This window comes from Bactrocera latifrons, unplaced genomic scaffold (assembly GCF_001853355.1).
Source record: "Bactrocera latifrons isolate USDA-ARS-PBARC rearing strain unplaced genomic scaffold, ASM185335v1 scaffold_25, whole genome shotgun sequence".
NCBI classification, from domain to species: domain Eukaryota; kingdom Metazoa; phylum Arthropoda; class Insecta; order Diptera; family Tephritidae; genus Bactrocera; species Bactrocera latifrons.
Genome location: NW_017536074.1, coordinates 1255209 through 1274700, shown reverse-complemented (window position 1 = coordinate 1274700; position 19492 = coordinate 1255209). Strand labels below are relative to the sequence as shown.

Below are 19492 nucleotides of genomic sequence, written 5' to 3'. Positions count from 1 at the left end.
CCGGCATAGTAGCAGCCGCAGCATCGGTCAAGAGCTGGGCATGAGTCATCAAAAAAATTTTATGAACAATTGAAAATTCAATAAAAATACCGCAAGACTTTTTCGACAACCTAATATATACTATATGGGGTCTCCGACGCTACCTTCTGGGTGTTACAAACTTCGTAACAAAATTAATATACCCTGTTCAGGGTATAAAAATTAATAATAAAAGTTTATTACCATAGACCCCAGCTTCCATATTCACCAGACATGGCTCCGTATGCTTTTTTTTTTTTTTAAATAAAGTGAATCTTAAAGTGTCGTCGATTTACAAGATGAAAATAGCTGAAAGAGTAAAAGGCTATTCCAAAGGTCGAGTTTGAGAAATGTTTCGAGGATTGGAAGAAGAAGCGCTGGCAAAAATGTAAAACGTTTTGTTGGATTCAATGCCAAATAAATAATCCCATAAAAAGAAATCTGATTGGTCTAATCACAGGAAAGTACGTTGAGTACTTGGAAAACTATGATAATGTAATTGAAATATTCCACGGGCTGTCGTCTTGTTGAAACCTCATATTGGCCACATTAATATCATCCAATTTCCGCAAAAGTAACTGGGTTATCATGTCGCTGTAAGAGTCAAAGTAAGGTCCAATATGCCTCCAACTGCAAATTTGTACCAAACAGTGACACATGGGTTCTCAGAACCCCAAAATCGGCAATTTTGGCGATTAACAAACCCATCAAGGTGAAAATATGCTTTTTTGTTTAGGATTATTTTGCTCAACAAATCAAACCGCTAAGCTTTCATCAATTTTGAAATAATGTTCAATAAGCTGTCAGCTATAGATTTTTTTATATTTATTTTTTTTTTTGTTTTTTTTAGAGTTGTCAAGACTTTATTACGTAAATGGCGACAAATTTAAAGACTGGGTTACACCCTGCATAAGTCAAACGGTGATTGCCATGGAGTAGTGCTCAGAGGGCTTACATATATTCTTAGTTAAACTTTGGTTGCATCCAGATTGTAAACATTGGTTTTAGTGCACAAATAGACCACTTGAAGCTTATAAGTTCCTTAACCGAAGAACCGAATGGACTTATCTAAATAAATTCCTATGAACTTGTTAAATAGTTACTAATTTTTGTTGGTACAAAAACCTCTATTTTCTGTATCATAACACTGAAACCTTATATCTTATTACTAAGGACCAGTTGGTCAATGTATTGCGTGGCAAACTGCCAGTATAACCTAACCTATATGAATATTTATTTTGTAAAATCAATACTTAAAAAAACTCATCTAATCAACAGACACTCAGTTTACCATGATTATACCCAAAATCGACGTGCGTACCATCGAAAAGCCACGACTTAAAGAATTCATGCTGGAACATTTAGTGCCTGGAAAAGTCTATGATAACTTTGCCGATGAAGATGTTTACGGCAATGGCAACGGTCATAAAATCCACTTATATAAAGTGGAAAAATCACAAAATAGTTTGTGGTTACTAAATGGTTATCTCGTTTTGTACAAAATTCGCCTGAATGATAACTTAATGGCAATTGCAATCGATGGCTATCTTGGTGACCGGAAATCGCCCTATTCCAAACGCAACATACAAGAATCGAATAGGTAAGTGCAAACTTGTTTACGAGTACTTGAAAACGAAATACCCATTTCACTAAAATAAACTAAAAGTTCGCAAAACTTTTCTCACACACACACTTGAATTCTCAATCTGTAGCCGTTACAATGAACCGCAACGTTTGGAGATGCGCAACACCACCACAACGCACGCCAAAATCGAGCCCATACTAAAAGAATCCAAATCCAGCCCACTGATGTCCTTCCTCAACAGCATGAAAAGTGGCACCAAAGTTTTTCAGCATTTCCTGTCCAAAAGCAATCTCACACAGATAATGGACGACGGTTCCTACACGATACTCATACCGTCCGACAATGCTTTTCAACGTTGGCATCCCATCGACTGGGGCTTTTACCCGTTCAGCGTGCATGAGTTCACCGAGAGTGTGTTGCGTAACCACTTCCTGCCCACACAACATCCGTTGCGCATGGCCGAAGTGAAGAGCACCGACCAGATGGTGGTGCGAACTATGGGCGGCGAGAATGTGGTCTTCCGCGGACATCGTAAGTGCAATTACCCAGTTTGTGTTCTTCCTTTGTTGGCTGGCATTAGTTTGCTGAAATGTAACATCTCCCGCTTCTCTTTCAGCTAGTCCAACTGTGAACAATGTATCTATTATGTCGGACTATGCACTGGTAAATGGCAATCAAGTGTTCCTAATCTCCGAGGTTTTGTTTGTGTCAGAAGCTGTGGTATCCAAATTACATCAGGTAAAGTAAAGCAGCAAAATCGTCAAAATGGTGTGTGCGTGTATTAATTTACATATATATTCATGCAGATGCACAAGGACAAAGAGACACCACCACTTCTGGCCTTTCCATGGTTTGGCGCACAGTTTTTATCGCACTCATTTTTGGCATTGGAGCGCGACCCTAGATTTACTCAAATCACAAGGTAATCGCGCAGTTGTTCTTTAATGTTGAGCACAGTCGCAAACATTTTAACTGGAGATTTATACGTGTAGCTAAGATAGCCTGCCCCCCAAAGTTCACGATTCTGAATTAATCTTTATCTCCTTTCTTAACGCGATTTGTTGAGTATTACCAATATAATATAGTCAGGGGTATACAGATTTTATTTTTTAAGGTTCGAAAATCAAATAATATTGACTTAGTGTTCGATGCGTAGCAACTGTTTGATTTCCTGAGATACAGTGAGCAGTCAATTGGATGGAGGAGATTCTCAATCGCTTTGTTCTTAACCCAACAGACCAATTTCGATTTAATTAGTAACAGATTTTTGATTTATTAGTTAAAATAAGTTGACTGATGAGCTTCCAATGACAAGCTTTTTTATTAATTGTCTATCGTGGGCTTTTTGCAAGAACTTCCAATACACTTTGACGTGCCCGAACAATAGTTTTTGTTCTTCTAACTAACCTGCTTATAACAGGTATTTCAATAAGAGCGCTACAAAAGTTACTTATTCCTATTCGATACCAATATGTATAGAACTCGATTTCTTTAACATGGTCACCACGGGCAGAAGTCCACATGCTGAACCCAATTTTCGACGGTTTTCAAGCATAAATCGGCCGATACTGCTGCAATTTCATGTTCGATATTCGTACGAAGTTTATCAATCGTCGCTGGATTGTCGGCATATACCATAGACTTGACGTAGCCCACAGGAAATAGTCCCACGGCGTCAAATCGCACCACCGAGGACTGGACCATTTCGTGAGATAACGCGTTCACCCCACTTGGTTTTCAATAAATCGATTGTGACATCAACTATATGCCTTGTGGCGCCGTCCTGTTGGAACCAAAGGTTGTACAAGTCCATGTCATCTAATTCGGGCCAAAAATATTCGGTTATCATTAAGCGGTAGCGATTCCCATTCACAGTAACCTGCCGGTCTTGATCATCACGGAAGAAGTACAGCCCAAAGACTCCGACAGCAATACTCTCGATGTTATGGACACTCCTTTGTCCCACTGGCATAGGAACATTTTACACTGTGCCTGTGGATTCAAATTTTTCCACTAGACGTTCAATTGTTGATCTGACTAGATGATTATGACGACCATAAATTGGACGTAGCTCTCTTAAAGTTGAGGCCGCTGACTCCGAATTTCGATAGTAAATTTTAATAATTTCGACTCGTTGTTGGATCGTAGTCTCGCGCATTCTTATCAATCGTTAACTTATTACTGCTCTCTTTACAGATACTTGAACAACGCCGAAATAGCACCACATGTTTCTGGCGCCAATTACACCTTCTTCGTGCCCGAGGACAGAGCCTTTGAACGACTTGGTTTCGACAGACTATCTGACGATGTAATGGTAGGTATGAATCAATTATCATTTGTAACTCTTACCACAAATATTTCCCCATTAATACTAATAGGCCTCTCCACGTGGCATCAAGATGTTACTCAATCACTTTGTACGCGGACGTCTGTATGATCGTGATTTACGTGATAACGAGGTATTCGAAACTATTGGTGGTGGCCACATTAAGATCACCCGCAATCCAGGAAGCAATGCAACTAGCGTCAATAACGCCAAGATTACCGAAAGCGAAGTATTCGTCTATAATTTAGGCACAATGTTCTATATCGACGATATACTTTACGCACATTTGCTACGTGAATACGTCTCGAAGCCGACGAAAACGAGATCTGACCCCAACGGCAGTGGCGGCGGTGGTGGACGTAAGTCTACAGCGTTAAAAGCAAAGTGTTTTTTTGAAAATATTCTCATTTCAATTCACTCTTTTTTACGGCAGAACGAAATGGCGACTACATTATTGGTGATCAGGATGACGAGTTCGATGACGAGATTATAACGCCGAAGGCACTACCCGTCCAGATTTTTGAACTTCCACAATAGATGCTAATTTTAATAAAATTCAAATTATTTACATTGGTTAAAACATATATAAAATAAGGAGTATTCCAACAATACGTAGTATTTGAGGTTATATTTTCGGGAAGCAAATATGCGTACATACATATTATTACGGCAAATGTGGCGCCAAGTAGGATAAGGAGGAGAAGGAGCAGGCCCCATCAACGCCGCTGTGTATAGATTGATTTGTATTTTGTTAATTTTATGTTATCGCTCGAACCTTTATTAATATAAGTTTGTAAATTTTCAATCGATATCTTGTGAAATGAAGTGCGTATTTAATTAAAACATACTGGATGGAGAGAGATGCTAAAGCAAATTAACGAAGAGTGAAATTTAAAAGTATACCACAACAGACTATATAAAATCAGATAATTCGCGGTCCATAGCTACAAATTTATATGAGGAAAAAACTATTAGCAATTCGAGAGCATGAACTTGAAATTTTTAAACTCATAAGCAAGCTAATCGTGTAAATCTAATAAGAAATAATCAATTAAAATCAAGTAAAAATTAGGAAATCTGCTAAAAATTCATTCAGTAGTGTGGAAACTTTCCTTGTGCTTCGCATTAGTGATTCAATGGATTTCTCTAATAGTATGTCATAGCATACACAAACACATGTTATATAACTATAGTAGTAGTACTTGAGAGGGCATGAAGACGAAAGGCTAGAAAACATTCTGCTAAAAACTTTAGGCAACAACATTAACATATCGTCATATACATAAAATTGATGCAAAATTAGAACAAAAATTGTGAAAGTAAAAAATGGCAAATAAACAAAAATATTCCAAAACTCAATTACATAATATCTCGAACCAGAAATGTGCTGGCAATGTCAAACGGCAAACTGAAAATGTGCGACGGAGAGTATCTCCAATTGTGACATGAATTTATAACTGTAGCAATATTAAGTAAACAATTTTATATTAACACGAAATTCGATAGTTTGTTAACAATAAAACAAAACATAATATAAATAATAAAATAATAAAAAAGATAAAACCAACGCTGATACTTGTTTATAGCATGAAGAAAGAAAGGACTTATTTCCGTACTTAAAAGTCAATCCAAAAATGCACAAAACTTTGACATTTTTTAGTTTAATATAAGAACATCTTCTACTTTTTTATTGGCGGTGTCTAGCGCTTAAGTGGTTATAGCCGAGTTTACAACAGCGCGGCAGCCGTTCTTCCATTTCGCTGTTTGGTTCCAATTATAGATTGGTCCTTCTCCACCTGCTCCCTCCAACGCAGTGAATGTCTCCCTCTTCAGGCACTGCGGCGAATACTTTCAGAGCTGGAGTATTTTCGTCCATTCAGACAACATGACCTAGCCGCTGTTTCTTAATTCGCTGAACTATGTCAATGTCGTCATGTATCTCGTTCACCTCATCGTTTCATCCACTTCCATAAATCTTCCGCAGAACCTTTCTCTCTAAAACGTAACGTCGACTCATCAGATATTGTCATCGTTCATGCCTCTGCACCATATAGCAGAACGGGAATAATGAGTGAATTGAAGAATTTGGTTTTTGTTCGTCGAGAGAGGTCTTTTAAATTGCCTACTCAGTTCGAAGTATCACCTGATGACAAGGGTTATTCTGCGTTGGATTTCGAGTCTGACGGTGTTGATTGTGTTAACACTAGTTCCAAGATAAACGAAATTATCTACGGCTTCGAAGTTATGACTGTCAACTGTGACGTGGGAGCCAAGTCGTGAGTGCGACGACTGTTTGTTTGCAGACAGGAGATATTTCGTCTTATCCTCGTTCAATACCAGACCCATTTGCTTCGCTTTTTTTGTCCAACCAGGAGAAAGCAGAACTAACGGTATATTAGTTTTGTGGGGATACCCTTCTCAGATATCGAGGCAGTCCCCTTTAAGTCGATTGGACAGAACACACTTAAATTTCAATCAGTTCTTTGTCACCGTATTTGAATAGCTCGGCCAGAAATCCTTCGGCCCTAGTCGCTTCGTTGTTTTCAAAGGGGTAAGGCGACGACCGCTCCATCATCATTGATTGGGGAATCGGGTTTACCACCTCCTGGTGTTTGATTAATTTACATATATTAAAAACTGATTCATATGTTTATATAACTTTTTTGAATTAACCGATTCGAATATTCCATTAGAATGATTTCACGAATTTAGAAATGTAAGTAATAGAAAAAAGTCGCGAGGCGTGTATGTTATAAACGTTCTTCATGCCACACCTTATCGAATGTCTGAGTACATCAAGGATATTTCTGTACAATTCTTTCTATGCTCGAATGACTTTCTAATTTCTTAGTAATTCTGGGTTTGGTAATAACACTTTTTCAAATATGTATGATTATATTTAGAAAAGCTTATTGGTCTGACGGTATTGTTAAGTCTTTCCTGGGTCAATCTGTCACGATGAAAACATTTGACAAATTGTACCTTTTGTGGTATGTAGACAACCTTATAAAATATAATCAAGATAATGAACCAAACGTTTCTTATTTCATAGACATTCATAAAAGTCTAAAAAATAAAAATAAAAATGTGATGTTGTGAATTTCTACAAAAAGATTCAACTAATTGTATAACAGTATACATATGTATGTGTAGAAGCTTTTTAGCATTTCTATGAGTTTTTAAAGTACCCGATAGAAACACATCACTACACAGCAAATTAAATCAGCTGTGATTGTTCTATTGTGAATGGACATTGCATTTAAGAAGCACTGTTTGTTTGTAAGAAAAAGTGATTAGTAATTTATAAAAATACTTAAACACGCTAATTAAATAAGACAGAATGCCGCACGGCCACTCGCACAACCACGGACAGGACTGTGGTCATGAAGCAACTGATGTCGATCATGCCTTGGAAATGGGTATTGAATATTCACTGTTCAAAAAAATTGATATGGACAATTTGGAATGTCTGAACGAGGAAATCGAAGGAAGCGGAAAGAAAGTCTTCAAAGCTTATGAAAATCGGTTGAATCACGCGGATGTAAGTCTTTAAATTTTTTAAATAGATGTAATTTAAAGATCAATTCTGTTACATCAAATACAGTTCGTACAAAGTGATGCTGATGAAGAATTACTCTTCAACATACCATTCACCGGTAACATAAAGCTGAAAGGTATTATAATTGTGGGCGCTAATGACAATACACATCCGAACAAAGTGAGACTGTAAGTAAACGAAAATCAGAATGTTCAATTATCGAATAAGCACAACAAAAATATGTAATTAGTTTTAAAAATCGTCCTAAAATGACATTTGATGATGCAAGAGCCAAAGCTGACCAAGAATTTGAACTGACAAGAGATCCCCAAGGAGAAATTGAATATTCACCAAAGTAAGTAGAGAGTTCATATGTATATATATATATATATATTTATAACTAATTTATTATATAATATGTCCAATTAAATAATGAATAAATGAGCGGCCGATAGCCCATGATGCTAGTGCTGCGTATTTTCTTAAGTTTGTATAATAATTTTATTATTATGTAAGCTTTTATAAAATAAAAAAAATAAAAAAATAATAATAACGAATACTATATTTACCATTACAAAATGTAAAGCTGTCAGATTTTTAATTATATTTACGAAATAAAATCGGCTTATGGAGATAAAAGGGTTTTGCTCATTATCGTTTTACAATACATATGGTGTACAAAGGATCAATTGGGAAAATAAATTGTAATATATAAAACTACTAATTTATGAGTTAATAATATTACAACACACTTTATTTTAGGTTATTTACATTTTATTGATTGATAATTTTTCCATCTATCCTCAGGGTGGTTACATTTTCTTCGGTGCATCATTTATCCTTGCATTTTCCTTCCAATTTCGGCGACGATGTGACACGAATTTACTATATTGGTGAGCATATGATAATATATTGTAATTACAAAGAAAAAATGTTTACTTTTCACATTTCTTGCACAAAGGCCTACGTGGTGAGTTCAGCGAGTCACATTACCATGGCGTAACAATTTGCACCTATGAAGCACGTCCAAATGTAAGCGACCACAAAAATGAGGCTTTCGATGGAGTAAACCGCACAATACAGTGATAAAGTGCTTTAATTGATATTGCAAAATGTGAAACTAAATTATTTAACGCTTTTTTGATACATTGAAATTTAAAATAAAATGTTATATATTGCAAAACCGTTGATATTGGCTTATTTAAAAGCCAATTATTGTATTAAACTTGAAAGTATTTCTGTTTTTGTTGTAGTGGAATGTTAAATGCCATTCAAGCGGATATAAAAACGACGATTTTCTTATTAAACCGAAATTCGTTAGTAGAAAAATGAATTTTATCCCAAATATAGGATTAAAAATTCAAAATTTTATTTTTCAATTAATAGTAAAATTTTTATATTTTAATTTAATAAGAAAAATTGAAAATTTAATATTTCACACTACAAAATCATAAATTAAATTATAATCCGTCTTTAAAATTCTAATTTTTAATGTCAACTTAAAAAAAAAAAAATTATTTTTAACTCCAACAACTTGGTTTAAATACCTTTTCAGATTTTTGTACCGATTTGGGATTTTTAAGCTAAATTTTTTTAATTAACAAATTCGCAACGCTGTGTGATGCGCTCCATTCCATTCTCGTTCCCACGACAGTCGGGTCCGCGTAACCGAAACGGACCCGGATTTATATCCAGCTAAGGACTCTCAACTCGGCAGAATTGTGTCACTACAACAACAACAACATTCTCATAGCATTTTTACGTTATTTCAATTTAATTGAAATGAATAAAACATTTGCCCCCAACACAAAGCTACAAATGAAAGTCAAATCACGATTTTGTGAAATTATTCGTTAATATTTTTAATAATTTTATTTTTAAGATAATCTATTCACTATTTTATTTCATTATCATTATTATCTTATTTTCTTCTTCGCTTATACATTGTGTTTTTCGCTTCTCGCTTTCATGTTATTTTATTTATTATTATTTTCTTGAGTGTATGTCGTTTTATACGATTTAGTGTATACATACTTCAATTTTATATATTTAAGTTTTTACGTTTTGATCCAAAATTGGTTACTATTACATACTTAGCATGTTACTGACAAAGTTCTGTATGTATGCAAGGTTTTATTAATTTCATATCCGTTTAAATTTTTTTTTTTTTTTTGTTTTTGTTTTTACTAAATGTTTACTGATGGTATGCGACCATTTGCCACCCGCACACTGCTTTTTCGTTTGTGTGGAAGTACAAATAGCATAATCATATGTATGTATGTATGTATGTATGTACCAGTATGTATTATATTATTAACAAATGTGTGTTAGGCATATGGATTCGTAGGATGCGGCAAAATCGAAATTTTCTTTATTAATTTCATGTATGTATGTATTATTTTTATTTAAAATTGAATAATTTTTATTATTAATTCACTATGTTATTGATTTATTTTTTATTTATGTAATTATTCAAGCTTTTCTTTGCATACATACATGTACGAGTATGTATGTATGTATATATAGTACAAATGTTTCGTATATAAATGTGCTGCACGCAAACGCATACCATGTGTATGTATGTTTGTAAGTATATTCGTGGACTTGGCGGTGTGCATAAGCGTGTTTATGCAAAATGTTACTGTACATAAATTATTACTTTTATTTACATTATTACTATATATATGCATGTAGTTGTATACGTATATATATACATATTTCTATTTATATTATGTTTCTTAGATCTCCTTAACCTTTGAAGTGCATCCAATGAATGACTTTATTAGTATTATTATTATTTTTCATATTTATAATTCCCATCTATTTGGAGGTGTTTCAAATGCTGTCTCTTATACACATCTAGATGTGTATAAGAGACAGTCTTAGATCTCCTTAACCTTTGAAGTGCATCCAATGAATGACTTTATTAGTATTATTATTATTTTTCATATTTATAATTCCCATCTATTTGGAGGTGTTTCAAATGTGTGTATAAATATAAGCGTGTTGTTTGCATATGTGTTGGGTGAGCTGCATATTTTTACACAGGAGATTTCTATGTTGAAGTTTTGCTACTAAAAATTAAAAAAAAATATTTATACATTTAACATTTCTGACGCAATATTCGACAAAATCTTCATTTTTCTCTCGTAAAACTGAAGATATATAAATATAATCCACACATTGCTCTAATATGGCGGCCTCTTTGAAATCACAATTTGTGAGCACTTTGGCCAAACAAAATTTGAAGAAAGTAATATTAAATACTTGTGTGTGTATGTATGTATGTGAATGACCTTTGCACTCAGCTGTGTTGTAAAATATTTGCCTAGATTATTAAAAATGTATCTTAAAAAGTTATGTTTGGTATTTTTCGTTCGTTTTATTTTATATATAAGCATCTAAAACTGGGTAGTAATGATGTAATGTTAAATGATTGACGACTTTGTAAAATTTGTATTGATTTATATATTGTATTTAATAAATTTGTGCTTCCCTTTTACAAGTAGGATTACTAATCACCCACACAGGCTCAAGCAAATATCTTTGATTGAATAATTATAATGATTTTAACATATAACAAGGAGGAATAGAAGAATGTTACTTTAAGTATATAAAAGTATTTATGCGTACATATGTAAATAATAATAATAAAATAATGTAAATAATAACGAGAAAAACCGTAAACTACGGTTGCGACGAAGCTGAATACCCTACACAATTAAAGATGTTTCCATTCAAGATTTTGATTTTGAGCGTGCAGTTTGCGTGGCAGCTGTATGCTAAAGAGCGCCGATCTGAAAAATTTCCTTGTATTTTTTAGAGTTGCTTTGGACAATAACCCGTGCCAAATTTCGTGAAGATATCTCATCAAACAAAAACTTCCCATACAAGAACTTGCTGTTTGTACGACAGCTATCGATCTAAAAAAATTTCTTCAATAATTGTTGTGCCTTGAAAAAATAATAATCGTGAAGATATCTCACCAAAAAAGAAAAAGGTTTCCATACAAGAACTTGATTTTGAGCATTCAGTTTGTATGACTGTTCACTTATGTGTATACATTTTATAGGATTTCCGACATTTCCTACTGTGTTTTACGAACTTCGTATCAAATAATAATGATTATGAAAATATATACAATTCAATGAATAATTTTAAATAATAATTTCTCAGTCGTTTCGCAAAGCATCTTTCGACGTTCTTACATACATTTTTACTTTACTTATTTTGTATTTTTTTATTATTAACTGTTTTTTTTCCTTGTTGCATAAATTCTGTTCATTGGCTTTGAAACCAGTGCTTTATTATTTTGACCGAATGTAAATGAGCTTGTGATCTGTGATCGGAAATGTAATAATCATTGTAATATAGCAGATTCTTCAATAATCAGCTTGAAGCAAGTGTGGGTGTATATTTTACATATAAATCTTTTTTTTTTTTGTAAGTTTATTTTATAGTTTTCTTTTTGTTTTGCGCTTTAAAAGAATTTTTTTTCAAATTTACAAATTTTCGGAATAACTCAATTATATATGTATATCGCCACCTGAAATGCAAAATAACGTAACAACATTTTCGGAAATTTACAGTGGCATGCATGAAACACAAAATAAAATGGAACATGAGTGAAAAAATGTTAATATTGGTTACAACTGGTTTATATCTGAGGGCAGAACCTGAAAATATACATATGTAATGTTATGTATGTAATTTGAAGTAGTGAATCGTAATCAATAAGACACTCAATTTCGAATTTTTTGATGTTACGTTATTTTGCATTCCAGGTGACTATACATATGTACATTGCAACAAAAAATTGTATTTTCGAAAAATAGATACTGTATTGACATTGTGTTTTAATTTAAAAAAAAGTATATTATATTTATATTGTTTTTTAACTAGGAAAAATTACTTTATACAAATATTTGTAATTGCTTGAGAGTCAATTTGTATATTGTAAATAATAATAAATAATAACAATAAAAAAATCTTTAGTCTTTTTTTATGTTTATTTACGCTTTTTGCGAAATAATGAAGTTTTCGTTTTAGAAAATAAATTTGAATCCCTTTATATGGTTTGGAATGCTATATAAGTCTTGCTGCCTTTTGTTCATTTTCGTTTTTGGTCTAAATTTTTGTTTAATTTTAATTTCAGTAAGTATTCTTAAATATATGTATGCAAGTGATATTGTATATATATGTATGTATGTATGTATGTATACTGGTATAAGGTTTATCAAACATGCAAAAAGTCTTTACTGGTATGCTGGTGATTAGCTTTGCTCTGCAATTAGTTGTATGTGTGTATGTACTATGTAATAATTGCGTCTAACTTTTGCTGATTTCGATTTCATATATCCTTTTATAATTGTATATTAGTACAGCGTAATCGCTTTGCTACGGAATTTCGGTTTTTTCTCTCAAAATCGTGTCGAAGTAATGCTTTTTTCATATATTTATATATAATTATAATTTGTCTTTTATATTAATTTATCATTTAGCAAAAAGCGGGTTTTTTCTTCAAGCAGGTCAATTGTTTCTTGGCAGGATTACATTTTTAATTTAAGTTTTATTTCTTTAGTATTATTATTTGTTTAATTAATTGTTACATATTAAATATAGTACTTTGTTTGTTATTAGCGTTAAAAACTTAGTTTATTTTAAAAAGATTGAAAATGCAAAAAAGTTTGGTAAGAAAATGCGCTTGTATTTAGCAGCGGCGGTCGCTCACTGTGCGTAAGTTGAAGTAGTTGCATTCGGCTATGAGTGTGTGTTTGAGTTGTTGCTGGCGCATGTGTGTCAGCTGTATACATATGTATATGAACATTATTTGTTTGTGTTTGTGTGTGTGTGTGTGCATGTGTTAAGGCGTTGTACACAGTGGTATAAGTGTGTGCTGCAGTTGTGAGAGCCCTTTTGTTGTCGCTAGCAAGTGGTCGCGCGCAACATTTGCATCATATTTGGTCATAAAACTTGCTTTAACGGCTTTGCTCGTACTCAATCAAGTAGATTAGTTCAACAGCTAGTTTGGTTTGTTCATTATTCATTTTATGTTTATTATGATTTAATATAGCAAAATAGACAGTTAGGCGACATTTACTTAAGTGCTAAAATTGTTTATGCTGTTATTATTAGATATTACATTGATATTATAGGCATGTATGTATGTATGTATTTAAGTATAATGCGTATTTTAATTTGTTTATCTACAAATTTCAATTATTGAAATTCTTGTAATTTACAAATTAACTATTTAACACTAGACTACTGACAATGACATCGAATTAACGTTTAATTAAATTAATTAAAGCTTGTTTTTACTTTTTACACTTAGTTTTACAGTTGGTAATGAATGTACAATTTTCTATTATCGAAAAAACAGTAGAAGTAGAAGTATACATAAAAAGCGAAAGATAATTAAAGTCATTAATAAACCGTCAAAAGTCAGTAAACATGCATACATTAGGGTTTCCGTTATTTCACAAGTTCAACTTTAATTGTTTTTTTTTTTTTTTTGCACGCGCCCACTGAAGTTTCAGTTTTGACCTAAACAAAGGATCTAACGGAAAATTATAAATTTGAATTTTATATTAAAATTATTATACACATATGTACATATGTATATAAATAACATTTTTTTCATTTTATCACAATTTTATTAAAAACAAAATTTTCCGTGCTCAAATCATTTGAAAATATTTTATATCGGATTTGTTTCTCTTTTGCAATAAATGTTTTATCTGCAAGTTAAATATGTCTACAACTTTGAAAAACTAATATTAGAACATAAAATTTTCCTCGCTACAAACAAGTTTTGTTGATTTTTTTCGTAAACATATTGCTTTAAAAGTCATACGCAGCTTAAGTCGTGCATCAACTGCATTGTACTCAAACGGTACACCATGTCGTATGAGTAACACAGAATCTAGAAATCACTTGCATGAATGCGCAAGCAAAATCATGTTGCGTATACGTATATATAGGATTTGAAACGGAAACTTTCAGGGGTGTTGGCAAAAGAATCGATTAAGAAAATAATGGAAAGACTAATCCACATATGTAAGATTATATAAACATCAAATAATTAATAAGAAAATATAATACAAACGAGACAACAGAGGATAAGTAAGCGATTATTCAATTATTTAACGAAATCATTACATAATAACATACGAGAATGAGATGCAGCAAAAATATATACACATATGTATACATTGAGTAATTATATGTTATGATAATAGTTAACCAAAAATCAAACGCTCTCAGCGTTAGACCGATTGTTAGGGTCTCGACAAAAAGTAGACACCGCTCATTATTAATATATGTAAATACATACATACCTATGTAAAATATTTACTAGCTGCATAGAAATAAAAACATTTAAATTATATTTAAAAAAAAATTAAAATATAAACTGGAAAATAATTTTTCTTGCTTGCTTGCTTAAGTAGAAGTAATTTATGTTTTTGACCAACAAAGAAAAGGCTTGCGTAAAACTTTAAATATTATAATTTTTCCATAATAAAAAAATAAAACTATTTATTAAAATTTGAAAAATGAAAACTGCAACTCCACCCCATATTTTGACTTTCACTGCTTGAGGCGTTCCATGTCAGCATTTTCAGGAATTCAGCTTTAAACACTTATTCAGCTGAAGATAACGATAGCTGAATTAAGTGCTAAAAAATTAAAGCGTCTAGAAAGCCTGTTGAGAAGTAGCATCTGCTAATAAAAACTTCAGTTTCATGCGAATTGCATTTTTACATTCAGCACTTATTCAGCTAAAGACAACGATAGCTGAATTAGTGCTAAAAAATTAAAGCCTCTAGAAAGCCTTTTGAGAAGTAGCATCTGCTAATAAAAACTTCAGTTTCATGCGAATTGCATTTTTACATTCAGCACTTATTCAGCTAAAGAGAAAATAAGCCAAATAAGCGTTAAAGGCCTCGTTTGCGAGCCAGCGCTTCTTACCTTAAGAGAAAGAGAGCTGAATAAAGTTATGAAAGCAAATCACGGTAAGTCATATAGACTTTTCATGTTTTTGGCTTCCAACAGTTATTCAGCGCTAGTCAAAGGCAGCTGAATACAGCCCAGAGAACTAAATCGTTAGAAAATTTTGGAATGGAGTTATAGTTTTAGTTTTCACACAATTAAAGTCAATATGTGAAGTAACAAAAAACTTTCGATATTTATAAGCTACTTATTTACTGTTATGGTGGTAGTGTTTGTATATATTTGCATGTATGTACGTTTCAAACTGTGGATAATGTACGCAAATATGTATGCATGTGTGTAAAAGGCATTTGTTTGGTAATTTTAATATATTTATTATTAATTAATTCACTATGTAGCTTATAATGTCATTCAGCAACTTTCTTACAACGTCATTTCACTGTTCTTAATTATACAATAAAATTTACCTAGTCGCGTTCATACAAGCATAATTTAAATTTCATATTCTTATATGCTTTTACCTTTTTAATTTTATTACAAATATAATATTAATATTCAACAAAGTGTAACTTTTATTATGACTTGGAAGAGCTGCGTTGATGAATTGCTTAAAGAGATACGCATTGAAATTAAATTCCGTAGTCTATGCAATAAATTATAAAGTGTATGTTTATATATGTACATATGTACATGTACCGGCTAAACGCATGCTGTAAGAAACTGCAACAGACGGGTTCAATCGAAACAGTTTACGTTTTTCACCGCAATTACACTTGGATATGCAAAATTTTAAGATGTGCTCCGCGTGAGTTTTTCCAATTTGCAAGTATAGTGAATTCTCCACATCCGCTGAATTGCACTTACCTCTAAAATTAATCAAATTTAGCTGATAATCTGAAAATGTTGCAACATATTAGTTCTGCAGAAATAGAACAAAGTTGACGGCTAATTTTTAAAGAAAAAATAAAAAAGGAAATAAAAAATAATAATAAGAATTAAAACTTGTAAAAAAACAAAGAGCTTTAACGAAACTAAATAAAAAAAAATAAATTCCCTTTCGCAGAGTGTCGGACAAAACATATTAGACCCATCCCTACGAGACTCATTATCATCCCCTATTCTCGCAATTATCGTTTTAAATATAATCAAATCACTAGATTTGAAGAATAACTATTTATTTTATGAAAATAAAAAAAATTTAAAAATATTTGACTCTATGTCAATCAATAATTGTTATTGAATATGTTATAGCTTAACAATTATTTTTCACCTTCAATGCCTCTATTTATCATAAAAGTTATAAGATTGTAAACAATTCCTGGTGGAATGTTTAACCAGACTTGTTTTGCAGTTTTGAACAATTTGTTTTTATCTCCATTCACCTCTTTCTCTGTCTATCCTTCTACATATTTGTTATATTACACAGGTTCTCAATAGAATTAAGATCCAGCGATTGAGCTGGCCACTTTAGGGCATTAATATTTTGAGCTCCGACACAAGTTTCAATGTGTGTTTGAAGCGACCACGAAAGTGGCGTATTCCACTCGACATGGGGAAGCGTCACGTTCTCAAGAATATCCTTGTATATCAATCCATCCATAATGCCATTGTTTCGATGAAGAGGTCCAACGCTAAACCAGGAAAAACATCCTCATATGATAATGCCACCTCCATCATGCTTAACCGTACCTTAACAGTATCACAGTAACAGGGATCTAACCTCTTATTTTTTGGTCGGCGAACTCTTCTCATTCTGTCTGAATATTTCAAATTAACTTTTAATTCACCAGAAAAAAGTATTGTTGTTTCACTAACCAATAGATGTGTTCGTAAGCAAGTTGTAATCTTCTTGATGTATTTTTTCTTAATCTTAAAGCATATTATAACCACGCTATAACTTGTTAGCCCACCTGCACATGCTCTCTTTTGTACAGGATGGCTGTTAACTTTCAAATTTACGGCTTTAACCGTGTGCACTGCCGACTTATCTGGAAACTTTTTTAGCTCTATAAGTATTTTTGAATCATCTTGACGTGTTGCAGCTTTAGCTCGTCCTTCACGATGTTGAGTTTTCAGATACACTCTGGCTAAATTTCTTTACAATAATGCTCACTGTTGATTTGTTGACATAAAATTTGTTATTAGTCTCTGCTAATTAATTGTTTTAATAGAATTAAACTTATGTTTCCAGCCATGGTCACTTTTTGTTATTAATTTCTTCGAAATACATAAGTATAATAGAATTTTAATCGCGTCACAACTTTTTATACAACGAAACTTGGTTAAACTAAAATGATGCTGATTTTTTATGCCGTTGTTCAAATTGCATAGAGAATGCAAACTCGTCAAAAAATTACGCAAAAAACTGCGACTAGTCCAATATGTTCTGTCGCAATAAATATTGGGTACTTGTAATTACATTCGTATACAATGTAAACTCTTAAACAAATTTTCAATCTTTCACTTTTATATTTAAGTACTTTTTTTGTATTAAACATTGTAATTTGGAGTATACGACATGTTTTTGCATTCATAGCCAACCGTCCCATATGTTTTGTCCTACACTCTATGCGACCAAGCACTGTGAGCTCGGTAGTCTCTCGAGCCATAACTCTAGCAACTAAGTAACTAGTATGTGAAATTCAAAGCAAATATGAGTTCAAGAAATTAAGAAAAACAAAACGAAATTGGTTGAGATTACTTTACTGGCGATATAAGTACAATAACTGAATAAAACTCAAAGGTAAAAATAAAGGCAATGTTGAAATTATTTGCTAGAAAGCGTTATCGCTCGATTGACGTTAACGAGATGCGTTTTCCAATAGAGCTCCGTCGCAATAACCGTCGATGTACTCAACTGCCTGTGATCACCCGTCCGTTTAATTAAAATTAAATTACGAGGTTAAAAAACGTAAAACGAGGATAAGCAAGTAATTGCTTAGTCGCACTTAACCTTAAACAAATAGTTTTGGTCCTTAAATACATGGAATTAAAAAAAGCGCTGGTTTTGGTTACGTTTTTTGTAATATTTTTTTTATGTTTTATTGTGTATAATTTCTTCGCATTTTTCAATTGCCCATTTTGTGAGTATATATATGTGTATGCGTGTTTTATTTGGTACTAGTGATAATATAAGAATAATTAATCCATAGAAGAGAATGCGTTATAATAATAAGAAAAAATTGTAAAAGTTCCCCAAATATCTCATCTCCACTTAAACGCCATAAGAAAAAGTTATTGTAGTACAATATAAGTATTTCATATATAATAATAATGTTCATAACAAAATTGACAATTTATGTATATATATGTTTTGCTTTGTGTTTGTTTGTATTAATGCTTGCATGTGTGTGTATGTATGCGTCTCTACGTATACAAATTGAATGTATGTAAGTGTTTACAGCGCCGATAAGGATTGAAGTATAAGTTTAAGCAAAACGAAACAACGAAAACAAAACAGTAAATTAAATGTAATTACTATGCGACTGCGCCAAGCTTAACAGTACTTTTAAATAGCGCTTCGCTTTACTGCGAAATTTATTTWTTTTTTTTTTTTCATTTTGATGATGCTTGGCGAAATTAAAGTAAGCAGAAGACGGCTTAACAATTCCTAGGATTTAAAGTTTTTAAATATGTTCTTTCCATGTACGTATGTATGTATGATGTGCATAACCTCAATGTTGCGCTGTGCGTGCGCACTTACATTCATTGCTTCTTTGCTTTTTAAATGTACTATATGTAGGTATGTATGTATGTATATAAAAATCAACGAACAAAATTAACAGCATCGTACGTAACATTTCGAAACTCGAATAATCAAAACCCAAACTTAACAACTGGTACTTGGATTAATTTATTATGCTATATGTAGAATTTAGACACATTTTTTTATTATATCCACTTTTTTTAGTTTTTCTTTTTCAATTTTATTTCAATGACTCCGTTTATGATAACAGTTCCTGCACGCTTATTGCGCTGTCACATGACGTGGTGTATTTTGTTTTCTTTTTTTTTTTTTTTTGTTTTTTTTTTTTTTTTTGCTTTGTTTTACTTCTTATTTGCTTGTATGTAT

The 19492-nt window shown here is 32.3% G+C and overlaps 2 protein-coding genes across 7 annotated transcripts in view; both read left to right on the top strand.

The window, feature by feature from the left end:
* LOC108969392 overlaps positions 1-5331 on the top strand; it is a 19421-nt gene extending 14090 nt beyond the window's left edge. For 5 of the 6 annotated variants that reach the window (XM_018934073.1, XM_018934075.1, XM_018934074.1 and 2 more), the window contains exons 3-8: positions 1297-1618; positions 1731-2134; positions 2220-2341; positions 2410-2525; positions 3800-3917; positions 3982-4422. In XM_018934073.1, the coding sequence (XP_018789618.1) occupies positions 1297-1618; positions 1731-2134; positions 2220-2341; positions 2410-2525; positions 3800-3917; positions 3982-4422 (1523 nt within the window). Of the gene's footprint in view, positions 1-1296; positions 1619-1730; positions 2135-2219; positions 2342-2409; positions 2526-3799; positions 3918-3981 lie in introns of all 6 variants that reach the window. The other variant, XM_018934078.1, reaches the window with a different exon arrangement.
* Positions 5332-7182: 1851 nt separating this feature from the next.
* On the top strand, positions 7183-8651 carry LOC108969361 (PITH domain-containing protein GA19395). The gene is made up of 5 exons (XM_018934013.1): positions 7183-7470; positions 7534-7655; positions 7718-7822; positions 8275-8360; positions 8429-8651. The coding sequence occupies exons 1-5, from the start codon at positions 7270-7272 to the stop codon at positions 8551-8553; spliced, it is 639 nt and encodes a 212-aa protein (XP_018789558.1). The 5' UTR covers positions 7183-7269; the 3' UTR covers positions 8554-8651.
* The last annotated feature ends 10841 nt before the right edge of the window (positions 8652-19492 follow it).

Coding starts and splice junctions, on each gene's coding strand:
- LOC108969361 (XM_018934013.1), top strand. CDS start 7,270: ATGCCGCACGGCCACTCGCACAACCACGGACAGGACTGTGGTCATGAA. Junction 7,656..7,717: donor CATCCGAACAAAGTGAGACT/GTAAGTAAACGA, acceptor ATATGTAATTAG/TTTTAAAAATCGTCCTAAAA. Junction 7,823..8,274: donor GAAATTGAATATTCACCAAA/GTAAGTAGAGAG, acceptor ATCTATCCTCAG/GGTGGTTACATTTTCTTCGG.